This window comes from Chelonoidis abingdonii, chromosome 1, assembly GCF_003597395.2.
Source record: "Chelonoidis abingdonii isolate Lonesome George chromosome 1, CheloAbing_2.0, whole genome shotgun sequence".
Classification (NCBI taxonomy): domain Eukaryota; kingdom Metazoa; phylum Chordata; order Testudines; family Testudinidae; genus Chelonoidis; species Chelonoidis abingdonii.
Genome location: NC_133769.1, coordinates 97,325,674 through 97,340,737, shown reverse-complemented (window position 1 = coordinate 97,340,737; position 15,064 = coordinate 97,325,674). Strand labels below are relative to the sequence as shown.

Sequence of the window (15,064 nt, the reverse complement as noted above, 5' to 3'; positions counted from 1 at the left end):
CCTGCCATGGTGGCGCCACTCTAGGGGGCGACCTGCCGGCCCGCTGGAGTTGCTAGGGTAAAAGTCTTCCAACAGACGTGCACGCACGACACGTACACCTACTGGAATGGATATGAGCAATCACTCGAAGAACAACAAAATATAATTTAAAATCAATCAGGTTTAAATAAACATTTTTAAAGTCAATTTTTATCCACACCGCCAGCTGTACTTGTTCAGGTCAGAAGGCAACAGAAGTACTATATAAATATTACTAGTACAGAAAACTTCATGCTGAGGTGGGGTCTGAACACCAAAGCAGGCTATTTATACTGTCTGGAAGTAAGTTCCGGTCCAAAACTAGGGAGTAAGTAGGTAGACAAAGGCCTTGGGGACTTTTGGGAAGACAGCTGCAGGGGGGAAAAGGGAAACAGACTGTACTCAAGTGGACTCGATATGCATTCACACAGCATAGTAGGTTGAGCAGCAACAGCACCTGAGCTCAACCTATACTCCCTAGCCTGCTTGATTTAAAGCACCATCACTCATGCCAGAAATTTTTGTATATGGACAGGAGCTGGGTTACGGGCAACACTTGCACTATAATTTGAGTTAACTTTGCAGGGAAGACAAGCCCTTAGTCAGGCATTTAGTCCAGGTTGTATGCAGTTTAATCATAAACTGTGTGCTTACATTAGGGTTTTCACTTAATGAACAAGTGTTCAGTTACAAAGCCAAGCTAAGAAACTTATTTTCAAAACCATACTTTATTTTTTTTTTTTTAAAAGGCAACTAGAAGTATTTCAGAACTATATTTCTTAAGCAAAAAAGAATTCACATCTTTCCATTTTGCAAGGTTATTAGTATGAGAAAAAGCATTTGGTGTGTGTGTGATTTTTGCATCTGTTGTTGGGTTCCTAAACAAGTCCAGATTTAATTAAAAACAGTGACATCCATTATGGCTTAAGACACAGAATTACAAGATCACTGAACAGAAAAGCTCTCAGAAGACCCAAACGTAACCAAAAGCTAGTTATGATAAACTTTCCAACATGAGCAGGAGGCAATGTTTATTAAAGACAAAACAAATGGAAGCATCAAGAACATACCAGCAAAGACACACTGTTCCAAGGATACCCATGCTGTAAATTCACAAAGTGTTAAAAAGTATGCACCATCTGTGCCACCTAATCCACCTTCTCATATTTATCCCAAACCCCAAGAACCATGGATTGAATTGAAGCGTTGACCACTGGGACAGCATCATGTTAAAAAAGAAAGTTAAAAGATGGAAGACTGGAGTGTGCGATAGTAGGAAAGGACTCAACTGCTCTGATAAGAGGACAAAAGTTGAAGACGACTTAGGCCAAGAGATTTCATCTGTAAGCATATTAGGACTCAGACTCCCTCAGAACCCAGAGTTGCTCTATTGTGGGGTTTATTCTGCCTTTAACTGATAGTAATAGCATTTTACACCCCATGTTCAGATAGCTTGCCCACTTAAGGGGACAGAGGTGGTGGTAGGGATAAGTTTCCTTCCTTCTAATTTTCAAATGGATGAAGCCTGGTTTAAGAGTTGCCTCATCAAAAAGAGTACAACTAGTTAAAGACCTGCCAATCAGGGAAGGAAAGGAGTGCACTGCTATAGACAATAAGAGTGCTCTCCCTTATCCACCTGGACAGAGAATACAACAGTATTACATAAATACGAAGGGCAAGAATATAGCAAGTAACCTACCTAACCTCAGTGATATCTGCAATAAAATGTGTTTCATGCCAGAATGAACAAAGGATAGCCACAGAGCAGGGGGCAATCCTAAGTTTTAAACATTGTTGGCAGTACTGCCAGAAGTTCCAGTGTATAAGTAGTTAGAATACTGGTGACCCTTATTGGTTTTGCTCTAACCATCATCTAAAATCAGCCACACATCAAAACGTAAAGCAAATAAAAGGGTGTGTAACAGTACCTGCAGACACCTCCTTCATCCAGTTAATACTTTAAAATGATTGTCCCCACCATACCCCCTCCTACAATTAGACCAATTTTCCTGTCCCAGATAGATAATACAGGACCCTGGTGTTACAATTCCTGCTTCTTTACTTGCTGGGGAAGAGAAAGCCAGGATGACAGTTTGATTTAAAACTGCTTTTTGTTAAATCAGACTACCTATTGAAAGATTACAATCTATTATAAGTCTTAATTCAAAGAAGCCAGCATTACTTCTACTTGTAACAAATGGTTGCAACTCTGGGGTAGAGAGGGAGGATTGAAAGTATGTTTTGAGTATAATTTGAGTAACAAAACCAATCTTTGCAAAAAGTTTGATGCATGGGGGCAAGAGGTGAACTCTCTTTAGAGCACCCCAGTTCTCTTCATGAGAAGATTAAAGGTACAATGGTTTGTGTTATTGCAACATCTGCATTTGTTAAGTAATCAATTCTTTTTTCCATACACTTATGATTTTATTAAAAGGGAATTTATGGTTGACTTCCAAATTTGGCTGACAGTTTGCTGATAAGGTTCATGACCTTAGGGTTGTTTTGGTACTTGGACATATTTGCTGGGTTCTGGGCAACATCTTGGAATGCGACCATAACTTCCGGATCCTGAAAAAGCAGAGGAAAGATGTTATTGTAGCTTTATTTCAATACAAAAAGCCTTAAAACATTTCAAGTAAATTTAGCACTAGACTGACAGCTCTGGAGATTAAAGCCAAAGGTGATGACACTCCTTAAGTCGACCTAGTTGGGTCTTGGATGAGAGACCTCTAAAGAAAAATCCAGGTGATACAGGATGTGAAGCTGGCAATTCATTAGGTAGCATGTGAATCAGTACTGAGCTAACGCCACAACAATGTGCAAGAGCTACTATATTTTGGATGAGATGAAACGGAGTCTGACTTGAAGATATTACTGACACCATGTCACTTGACATGGGTAAGGATGTCAAGTTTGACAGTATTTGAATTTTGGTGACTATGTTCTGACTGAATGTTCCCTCTGCAGTTTTATTTAGGTACACAGAATCTCTCACTTTCTTAGCTGAAAAGTTCTTTAAGTATGCTATTAGACAAAATAAAACTCTTAGAAGTGGGAAAAGCAAAACTCTTCCATGTACATTAAGATTGCAAATACCACACTTGTATTTATGTAAAGATGTACTTCATAAAGGCACTGGTGCAGTACAAGAATCACACTGGAGGCCTCAATGAAGTCAGCATAGGAGCAGAGATTTTGGACCTTAACCTTGACTAGGAAATGAAAGCCATCTATTTTAATCTTCTAAAGACTCAGATACTCTGAGGTGTAAAACCCAGAGCACAAGGAGTTTGAAATAAATGTGCAATCTAATGTCTTCATATTCCAAGGAGTTTGAAGTTAAAACATCCATATGAAGATGGCAAAGTTGGACTACGTTGCTCTGCTTTCTCAGCCTATTCAAGAGGCGTGCAGACTTTCCCAGGGCACGTCTCCCGATCTCTCCCCCCAACTTCCATCTGGTAGGGCATCAATGTGGAAGTGCAATTTAAAACTTATGGGATGTTTCATAGTGCAATGATTCTACAGAACTTTCATATGCTGAACAGATTTTAGACCAATCTGTTCTGAGGGCTACCTGCATGCTCAGTTTGACATTTCAAAGTCTGCCTTAGATTTTTCCCTTACAACTGTAGGGATTTTCCTCAGATTTTCACCTCTGGGCTGAGACTGATTCAGCCCATGAACAATGAGATAAAGTTATGGAAAAAGAAAAACATCAGGGAATTTTATTAGAAGCTACTTTGCTATTTTAACTAGTCTGTTTACTGCTGAACAACAAGATTTTTATCTACACCAATTTTAGCTTCACTGCTTAGTATGGAGGAGTCATAACTAAGGTGTATTTTTCTGTACTGTGCGTGCAACACTGACATTTGCACTATTGGTTAAGAAGATTTCACATTTAACTCTATGGTGTGCTTCTGAATGATCTTACTGAGCATCTGGGCATGCACATATTGCAGTCTGTGTGGCCATCAATGCTATGGTTGGAAAGGCATTTCCATGATAAACCTCTTACACGTCAGCCATATCTGAACTAGTCAACTGAACTGTTCTTAATTGAACTAGTGAGAACACCAGCTTAAATTCAAAAGCAGGAAGTGGCAATGCCCAGATCAAGACAGTTATAAATACAAAAAAATAATAATGTGATAGTCACTCAAATGTAGCTTCAGAAAACAACCATTAAGCAAGCCACTCTCCTCCCTTCCCCTCAACATCCATCTCAGCTGATTCTTTCAGAGACTAAAAGCTCAACAGATGTTGGCTAAAATAAAGTTTATTAGAAACACATTTCAAAGGGTTGTAACAGCAGACAAAAGGAAGGCTAACAAAGGTCTTGAAAAGATTAACACAGTAACAAGTCCGCGGTTTTGAGAGAGTGAGTGAGAGTGTGTGTGTGTAAATAAGGCTATCAACACTCATTACAAAACTCAGAAGAGGACAACTTCAAAGGACACCACCCTAAACAGAGCTGGACTTTAGGGGCAATTAAAGTTTATGACTTAACAGGAAACAGCTTCTACAAACATAGACTAAACTCCTATCTAGGTGTCAATATTAAGTATTACCATTTGCTAAATGTATGCAGAGCTAGTCATTCCAGCTACTTTTCAAGTCACCTATACATTATGAAAAGGCAGACAAAGGCCTGCTATGTGGTACCGCTCAAAAGCCTAGGAATCTTTTCCCATTAACTTGCAAAGAATGACCTCAAAAAAATCAGCATGTGAAAGATGACCATCACCAGTAACTAAGGACATCAGGGTAAAGGCTTTGCCCTATTAAAGGCAGTGCACATTAGGAACTTAAGCCATTTTCAGCAATAAGTCTACAGCACTGACAACTGTTTCATTCTGTCCACATTGGCAGTTAAGGCACTTTTATCAGAGTGAAAGACTCTCAGGATTGAGCCAATCTTAGGACTTTTTTAAAAACAGCCTTTTCTTCCAACAGTTTCCTCACTGTTGATTACACTGGAGTTGTGCCAATGCTAAGTTGATCACTGCTACTAGTATTTTTGCCATTATTATAAGCTTGTCCTGGGCAGTATTAAGGCACTATGGAAGAACATCCATGGCCACTGGTGCCCTGTCTAAACCAGAGCTTCCCCTGTTACTACCAGTGGAGTTACACTGGTATTAGCAACAGGTAGAAATTTAGGGAAAAGGCTAGTTCAGACAAAGCCCTAGTATAATCAGGGCTTTAAAATGCCACTAACAAAAATCTGAAACGATATTAGCAGTTTTCTAGCAAGAACAAAGGTTTAAAGACTCCTCTAGATGGAAAAAGTCCAAAAAGTTCCACACTGTAAAGCCGGTCTACCAGTGGTATCAATTCAGATATTTCTTGCCTGGGGAGGGGGATACAAATCCCTCCCCCGCATCCCAGGCAACAGCCGTGTTCATCTCCCCCTCGGAAGAACCCCAGATCTCCCTTGGCCGGGAAGTCTTCAGTCTCTCTTATGTACATAGTGCACTAGCCGGTGCTGCCAGGAGTTGTGGACTCCCCCGAGTTCTGCCATACAGAGACAGAATCCTTACGCACTAGGTTGCAACACCATTTGGCCCAGCTACCTCCATCTGGATGGAGGGGCAGCTGGGCCAAATTTGAGTGTCACTGTGATCCCATGCATCAGGTCACTATGCCACTCACTGATTTGGCCCAGTCACACTGTCTGTATGAATGGTGGCTGGGACAAGTTTCAGTGGCATTACAACCGGAACACTGCTCTGGCAGCAACCATAGTGATCCTGTAATAAATCAGTGCTTAAGCGTGGTTGAGCCATGCTCCCTCCCTGACTCCTCATGATCAATGGAATACTAAGTAAATCCTCCCTCCACCCCGACGTGTCACCACTACTGTCTACATTAAACAAAGAATGCTGTCCACATTACATATTTTTGCAATAGTTTAGAAGAAAGATCAACCCTGGCAGAATCTCAGAACTTATACCAAGTGCGTCCAGGCTCTAAAATGCAGTATCATTAACATCAGCACAGCTGCTGAGAACAAAGCTTCTGTGTGATTTCAAAGCACTGGTTGGCAGGGTGAATTATGACAACCAGATGAACCACTGAAGCTGAAATTCTTGTATCTCAAGGAAAGCTGTGTCAATCACTGATTTTTTGGTTCGCTGGCCATTAAAAAAAAGAAAATAAAAATATGTTTTTGAGTTGACCTGAAACAAAGTTTCTCAGCAAGCCAAGAAGTTGAAATTTTTTGTGTTTCAGATCAAACTAAACCAAATCTTTTTATTCAAGATTTTTAATTTTTTTTGAAAGGACAATGAAACAAGTTTTTAAACAAAGTAGTTTTGAATCAGAAAATTGAAATGTTTCATATTTCCAAAATATCAAAATGAAATATTTTAATTTTTAATATTTGGAATTTTTTTGGTTTTTCAAACACTACAAATTAGACGAATTTATTAAACTTTTTGGTTGACCAAAAGCTGAATTTTTTGGCAAAGGAAGTTTTAACCTAAAAAATTTCTTCCTGCATTATTCATGCATGCCCTGGAAGCCATTACTGCAGATCTCACCAGTTCAGGTAAAGATTTGCTCCCATGTATTGCTGTCATTAAAATTAATGATGCCTGCATGGGCCAAAAGCATTGTACACATTTTGCAAGCTTAAGACATTCCAAACAATGATTTCTTGCTATGCTTTTGCTTAGCATAGAAGGCTTCAAAACAGCTATGAAAAGCTGTTTCAGCAGGTCAGTGTGCCCAGGGTACTAAGTATTTCACATCTGAAAGCCATCCAGGACTAAAGCCCAATTTACTTGTTTAAACAAGAAGCTCAATAAGACACCTTTATGGCTGCCCATGTAGACTTTTCAGAGTCTCAGTTTTGTTTCAGTCCCACCCATAATTTTTCTTCAACAACTGCCAACAGATTTGCCCTAGGGCCTGCTATGGAATGCTTCTCCTCTGAACTCCAACTCCATAACTGGTTTAACAGGGTATGGAATGTTCTTAGCATGGGAAAAATGGGCTTTCATATATGGTAATATGGAATTTGCCAGATCAGTTCATCCAGCCCAGTGTTCTGCCTTTCAATCAGCCCTATGATTTCACTCCTGTCCCTGTTTTATCTTTAGTTGTCCTCCATACTCACTTGGAATCCCAGACATGTGGATACTCCCCTTAGGCTGGGGGGAGGTCCTTTAGTAGAGGGCGGGCTTCCGCCCGCTCACTTCTTGGAGCCCAAGAGGAACAACAAAATTTATCCACACACATTCAAGAGGTAACAAGCCTTGCCATTCACAGTAGGATCAGCTCTAGAAGAAGTAGTGTAATGAGAGTCCCACAAAACCATGCAAAAAAAGAGTGAGAAAATTGCTCCAAAAAGCTAGAGTGCATGCTGTATTGTACAATTCTAGTTTTGTCTACAATGTCGTGGGGCAGTGGAAGGTCAGGAGTATTAATTAGACACAACCAGCTAGACAAATAATCGATATGTTCATCCCACAAAGAGTGATGACACCCACACTGTTAGAGAAGGTTTCATTAACTGCTTGGATAAGAAAAAGATTTTTCCTCCCCCTGTAAGTGACAAAAGAACATATGTTGTGTCCTCATTTTGCATGTTTATGTTTTATCGCTGCAAGTCCTCACCTGCATGGCTGCAAGAACCTCTGGGTCACTGAGAATTTCATTGAGACCAGGCATCCCTGCCATGCCTGGCATACCTCCAGGAAACCCACCTGCAAAAAGAAAAGACAAGAATACACAAAGGAAGAAGTTCAGTCATCTATATAAGCACACGTACATAGCCCAGGACAGCCCGTCTTTTACCAGTCCCAGCCAGGAAGGTGAACAGACAGGTCTTCCACAAGGCTACTGTTGTTCCACCAACTAGGAGCTTAATCACCTTCTCTTCCTGTGAATATATGCATCTCATTTCATACATATTTTTGGGATCTAAGGCAATAAGAGGCTCATAACAAAGGCAGCAGTTATTTCGGGTTAACTCACCAAACCAGGTAAAGCCTTCCCCACTCCTAGTTGGCTAAGCAATACATCATTTTTAATTTTCTTTTCAAACACAACTCTCTTCAACCCAACGATCTTCACTGTTGAGCTCTGAATCCCCTCACGTTTATTTACTACATATCATGAGTCACACTCAGTAGTTGGTAGGAAGAGTCCCTCTCCCTTTTATCTCTCCAAAATTAAAGCTGTCTCAAGTTCCTGCTCTCACAGCCTTGTTTGTCCTTTCACTGAAGGATATCGAGAATAAATGAAAGCTATTGCCCTGCCTCACATGGAAAAGCCAAGCTCCTTCTGCACCTAACTGATTTATGATTCCCAAAAAATGAGGTACCTGGAAAGCCACCAAACTGAGCTCCTCCTGCCTGTTGCCGAGCTTCTTCCTCCTGCAAATGAAAGCACATCATTCCAGAAAGAGCAGTGAAATGGAAGACAGCCTCCTATTACCCAAGTGGCCTTTTGGAGGAAAAAACAGCATCAGCTAAATTCTAGACACTGAAGAGCAGGGGTAGTCAATAGGCAGGACTGCAGAATGGACCTCAAAATCTTTTATTTACTCATTATAGTTTTTTGGTTTTTTCCCCCGAAATGTTCTCTGGAGTCTGGACCCTGACTATGCCTTGACCAAGAAATTTTGAGCTAGCAAAAAATAATTGACTACTCCTGCTTAAGAGACTAGTGATGAGGGCCACATAAGTACCTACATACAACAGAAGTGAGAAAGGAAAACCAGATGGCAAGGTGGGGAGGAAGGTACACAAGAAACGAGACAGAGAGAAAAAAAGGGAGGGGAAAAATCAGACTCATGTTCAGCAAAAAAAAAACAAAAAAACAAAAAACTTTGTGCTGAGATTCAACATACTGCAGCTCAGCTGTGAATACAGGCAATTCATACGCTTCAGTTACTGTTAAAAGTTAATTTTTTAAGAAAACCTTTGCACTGTTGTGTGGTCAAAAAGGAAGTGAAAAGTTAAGTAGTGGTGAAACTGGTAACTGGATATTCCAGATTCACTAGAATCTGAGGATGCAGAATCCACCTCTGATTTTACTTCTCAGCTAGTCAAGTAACCAAGACACACAGCACCTAGCACAACTGGGTCCTGGTCTATGATTAAGACTCCTAGAAGTGTTATTTGTATTACGATAATGCCTACCTCGATATAACGCTGTCCTCGGGAGCCAAAAAGTCTTACTGCATTATAGGTGAAAGCACGTTATATTGAACTTGTTTTGACCCACTGGAGTGTGCAGCCCCGCCCCACCAGGAGCACTGCTTTACCGCGTTATATCCGAAGTCATATTATATCGGGGTCACATTATATTGAGGTAGAGGTGTACTGTAATTCCATTTTTAAAAATACACACATGAAAGGGGTTGCATACAATAGAATTTCTACCAAAAAAGTTAACCTTGCACTACTCCCAAGATTATGCAGCACTTTTTTAAAAATGGTTTTGCACCAAAAGCTCACCCTCTGTGCTCTCTCATGTTCCTCTCGGGCCTTCTTTACTCTTTCCAGCCTTTCCTTGATTTCTTTTTCTTCTCGCTTTCGCTCATACTTCCTGCGATGTTCAGCAATCTTCTGAGCCTGAGGCAGGAAGAAACAGTGAGTATTCTTGTGCATTTCCAATAGAGCCATCATAATATGGATGTTTTCCTTTGAGATACAGCATAAATTTAGCCACTGAACTAGTTTCAGTGAGTTTTTAAAACACGTGTTGATGACTTCATCACGTAGCATTAACTGACTTTAGAGATTACATTTGCCACATATACCTTACAAATACTGTCAGCAGTACTGGGGCGTAACAACATGACTGGACTAGCCAAAATATGCACTTCCCCAACATACTCTTTTTTTTACATGAAGCTCTGAGATTTACCATTCCCCATATGTCATCCATGTCATAGAGTTCCCCAACCTAATACCTTTGGCCAGCAAGGACAGACAGAGAAAAGCCTGGACTCTTCCACAGTCAGTCAATACCAGTTGTTTGCCATACAAACAGGGAACTTCCACAAGAACAATACAAAGAACATTTTTATTGCTTCAAAAAACACCACTGCTGTGCATGTAAAATTTGACAATTAGGGCAAAAGAACACTTCCTGATTCCACTTTTGTATAACGTTGGGCTTTGTCTTCTAGAGTGTGTTTATATGTAAAATACTTACTTGTAAGTTCCTTATTAAACCAGAGCTTCCCTGAACTCAAGCAGAGAAGGAGAGGTGGAAAACACATTGCTTCTCACAAGTGGCTTGTTCTCCAAATGGATTTCCTCTACAGAGTCCAACTGCAGAAGACTACCTACCAGTGATCTCCTTAAGGAAGGGAGCCAAGTGAATACCCTCCCAAGTGGAAAATAACTGAAGCACTGCCCTCCTGAAACCAGGTTCTGCTTTCGATAGCGTTGGGAAAATGGTTCATGTCTTAAGTCACTGAATTCCACATAGCAACCCTGCAGATTTCAGATTTTGGCATGTATCTATAATTTGTTTGAGGCTCTCATTCCTCTGGCTGAAAGCTCACACCCGGAGACTCACGCACAAGAACACTACCTAGTGCATATATGACTGGATATACTCTTACAGTTTTAGAAAGCCTTTGAACTGAGATGGCTTGACCCTTATCTCTCTCTCTAGAGGCCACACATGGTCAGCCTTTCTACACAGCTTAGTTTTAAGTAGTAAACATTCCCTCAGAATCCAGAGTACACAGCCTTGCCTCTCCAGGGGTTTCTGGGGCTTTGACAAATATACAGGCAGTAATATATTGATGTGGAATATGGGAATAAGTGTTTGCTACTGAGGTCTGCTACTCCTAGACTCTCCTGCCCTGGTAATGACCACTAAAAACAAGGGATAAGTTTTCAGCAGAACTTAAGTTTCATTTTCAAAAATGACAGACACTTAGAGCCTAAATCTCGCACCTTCAGCCAGAAGTATTACTGAATGCAAGAATCCATGGGCTCCAAAGGGCCTTTTCATGAATCTAGAAAATACCAAATTAGAGTCGGAAAGATCAACAGTCTTTTAGATGGGAGAGTATAAATTTATAAATGTTTTAAAAGTCTTACGATTGACAGACGTGGTCTCTTTCACAGAGACAAAGTAAACAGATCACCAGACAGGGCCCCAGGCTGCCAACATCCCCAATCCTGAAGCAGCAGTGGCAGGACCCTGCCCCTTGACCCATAAGCAGTAGCAGCACCCCAAAGCCCCCCAAATTTAGTCACAGGTATTTTTAGCACAAGTCATGGACAGGTCACGGGCTGTAATTTTTTGTTTATTGCCTGTGACCTGCCCATGACTTATACTAAAAATACCAGTGATTAAATCATAGCCTTAATCACAACCATGTTATCTGTAGGAATCTACATCCATTACCCTTCAAACTCTGGAAGTAAAGATTTATGAAAGAGTCTGATAGTTCCCAATTCGAGGAAAAGCATGTGGAGTTTCATTCCTGAGGCTTCCACACACCATGGTAAGTTTGAAGAGTGCTTTTAGGATCTCTATTGAGACAAGTCCATCAAGACTATCATCTGATTAATCATCCAATTAAACTCTTGAAGATACTCTTTGGCAATATTTGCTCACAGCAGAGTACTGGACTTTCTGAAGTGGAAACCCTCACGTCCAGTGGCAGTTTGTTTTTTACACCAGATTCAGCCACCCTTGCAAGGGTTGTGCACCTGAAGCCTTGCAGAGTTGGAGACAAAAATGCAGTAGACATCAGGCTCACTCAGATAATTTAACCGGGTCTTCTAATCTAGACTTTGCTACCGCCACTCTCTGGATGAGTTCTTGGATCATTTCCCAAGGCAGTCAAGCTAGAGTTCTTGCAGAATCTAAGGGGGTCTTCTGTGAAGAGTAGCCCTTGAGGTGTAGCCAAAATATATTCACTTTACTGTAGAGATCTGAAGCAGCAGCAAGGCAAAGCATGGTAACTCTTGCCTTGCAGGAAAGACTGATCTTTTAGCAGTCAGCCAGATATGGACACACCTAAGGCCCCTATCATAAGCCTCTGTCCCAAATCTGGACCTTAGCGTCCAAAATCTGGGTGCTTAGCATGAACCTCCAAGCTTAATTACCAGCTTGGATCTTATCTCGCTGCCACCAATCAGGATTCTGAGTACCTGATAAACTCTCTGGTCTCCCCAAACCTTTCCCTAGAGCATGAATGCATCTCTTTTACATCGACAATACCAAGAAGCCCTGCCCCTCTCTCCACCAAGACGACAAACCTCAACAACACAGGAACAGAGATGATTTTTCTCTCTCTTCCCCTCCACCAATTCCCTGGTGCTTCGAGCTACCCTCCGTAGATCTAAACAAAAGAATCCTCCCCTTGTTTCCTTAAACCTACCCAGAAGAGAACTTCCACAAGTCTTACAAAGAAACATTTATATAAATAAAAGAAAGGAAAAGACGTAAGTAATATAACTCTGCATTCAAGTGACAAATGGCGGGCTTATTGCTTATAGAAATATGAATTACAGTCTGATTCAAAAAGACAATATCCATTTGAAACATTCACAAGGACACCACGTAAAATTACACAAACATGTATAACCAACCAACTAAAGCTATATCGTTTTCCACTGTACTTCAGTTGAAAGAAGATAAGACGATAGAAAAGAACCTTCTCTAGGCTGAGAGAACGAAAAGACTCAGAGTCCAAATTTCCCTCCCTGACTTTGAAAAATCCAGTTTCCTGATTGGTCCTCTGATCAGGTGTTTGGTTCCCTTTGTTAACCCTTTACAGGTAAAAGAAACATTAACCCTTAGCTATCTATTTATGACAGCCCCCCATACAAATTAACTATAAACACTGCCAAGCATTTGGTGAATACCGTTAGGGGTGCTGCCAGTTCAAAAAGAAGAATCTTATATTAGTTATTGTAAAAGATACTTCCTGTGCTTTTGCCTTATCAAGGCGTGGAAGTGGAAGTCTTCAGAGCTATGGTTCCATACCAGTCTTGAAGACTGAGAGGATTATGCCCCCCAGAACAGACGGGTAGAATTCTGTTTTCCTTAAGTAATTTTTTCAATTTGCAGAAGTCTGGAACAGAGCCTTTCCCAACATGGTTGCCAAGACCTCCTTTTGCAGCAGTTTCTGAGAAGAATGCGTGAAAAAGTTAAGGGAGTTGAGATGTGGTATGGCTTATAACTGGAAGGAATACTCATTTATGGGATCTAGGACCCACTGATTCAGAGAAACTTCACCATGCCTAAAAATACTGGGACAAAGACCCAAATGGAGAGGCAGGAGAAGAGAAGATGATCTGATTTTTTTGGAACTGGTTCAGGATCCTCTACCATACCCTTGCTTTTGAAATGCAACATATGTAAATGAGGTAGTCTTCTTCCTTTCCCTTGACCTTTGCCTCCCAATGGGTATGGAGAGATTCATAGACTGCCCGGATCTGTATTGGAGATCAATCCAGAAGCCGTCTGTTGAAATTCCTTTTTGAGGAACCTAGAAGACGACTTTATGAGGAACAGATTGACCCAGCCCCAGAGATCTGGCCATGGACATCCTGGTTTTATTTTTAAGGCTTCATCAGTCTTAAAACAGAAAAATGGTCATATCCTTTCAAAGAGTAAATCTATTATTTTGGTCTTAGTCACTAAGATCTGAATTTCTGAACCAAGAGAGTGTCTTGAGAAATAGCTGTGGACAAAAGCCTGTCAGTTGTATTCAATGTATCTTAAGAAGCCCTTAATTATTAGAGACCTCTTAGCATTCAAAACCCTATAGTAACTCCTGCTTTTTGCCTTAGGAGATGATTTAGTCTCATTAGACCATCCCAGGCTATAAGCTATGTCAGGCCACATAACCGGAGGCCTGCAGAATCAAGATGGAGAAGAAATAAGCCTACATGCCAAAATGTATTACTTTCTGGATTTTTTGTTCTTAGGGTAATTTTTACTTTTTCAGCTTTTAATTGATCACTTCCGTCACAAATAAATCTAGAAGTACAACTCAGCCCTTCCGTACAACATGACATGGGAAACTTATTTCCTGTAAAGTGAACCTCACAGGCAGGATGGCTCCAGACGTACCTGACCAATTTTAACAGACACTTTTAGCTTCCTGGGCACAACCACTACCATGTCCTGAAATCACTTGAGACCAGGAGAAAGCATTTGAGACAGCCTCACCTAGGGAACGACGTAAAAAGGAGAGTATTGAATCACTGATTACCCTACACACCAGGCAGAATCAGTACAGAAGGCAGTAAAGTAGTGACGTAAAGAAGGCAGATGGCAAAGGATCATGTGGGAAGCCTTCTCTGGAATATCACAGCTACCACTTTTCAAAAGAGCATTGATGCAGGAAGACCACTATAATGCCAAAGTGCCAACTTCACCTCACACCCTCCACATGGATGAAAGCCAATTAGTTAAGTCTGAAGTTGCCCAAGCTGACATCTGAAGCGCCAAGAATGTTCTATGCCTGCACTAGCTTCTCCTTGAGGTGGAGCGGTTGTAGAATGGCAAGGAACCTTTGTAACAAGAGAGAAGTAGTCCATGGCATTGAGCTTAGGTCTGGAAAGAACCATGCATAGCAAGGATGATAGCATCAGCTTTCTTCAGCAATCATCTCACCTGAACCAACCCAGCAGACCTAAGGGGGAGTAGTTAGTGCAAAACCCCCTTCCACATTAGAGCCTTCAAAAGATGCTTTGGGCAGACCACTCCAATTGATGTCTTGATGCAAACAAGATCTGAAGAGGCCCTATCCTTCCTTAGGATCAAGGAAAGCTAAATTTGACAATGAGATCCATGAAGCACTGCTGTCTTACCAGAACTGGTCTCGGCACGACCGACACTGTAAGAGGTGCTTTCCTTTGCCCCAACTTAAGAACTCAAAGCCAAAGAAACTGCCTTTTTGGTTCCGATGGCTTAAAGGGCACCTTTATTAGAGAATGACCCCTTTCAGCCTGGGATTTAGCGCAGACTTCTACTCCAAGAATGGCCCACCAGACCTGGCCCACTACTTATACCTGGGGAGACTCTTTTGGAAAGTTCTCACACT

General features: G+C 41.1%; 1 protein-coding gene across 1 annotated transcript in view; it reads right to left on the bottom strand.

The window, feature by feature from the left end:
- Positions 1–727: 727 nt before the first annotated feature.
- Positions 728–15,064, bottom strand: part of ST13 (ST13 Hsp70 interacting protein) — a 31,238-nt gene continuing 16,901 nt past the window's right edge. The window contains exons 9-12 of the mRNA XM_032787711.2: positions 9,492–9,608; positions 8,354–8,405; positions 7,645–7,733; positions 728–2,586 (exon numbers count right to left, since the gene is read on the bottom strand). Coding sequence (XP_032643602.1) covers positions 2,458–2,586; positions 7,645–7,733; positions 8,354–8,405; positions 9,492–9,608 — 387 coding nt within the window. The 3' untranslated portion in view covers positions 728–2,457. The remainder of the gene's footprint in view (positions 2,587–7,644; positions 7,734–8,353; positions 8,406–9,491; positions 9,609–15,064) is intronic.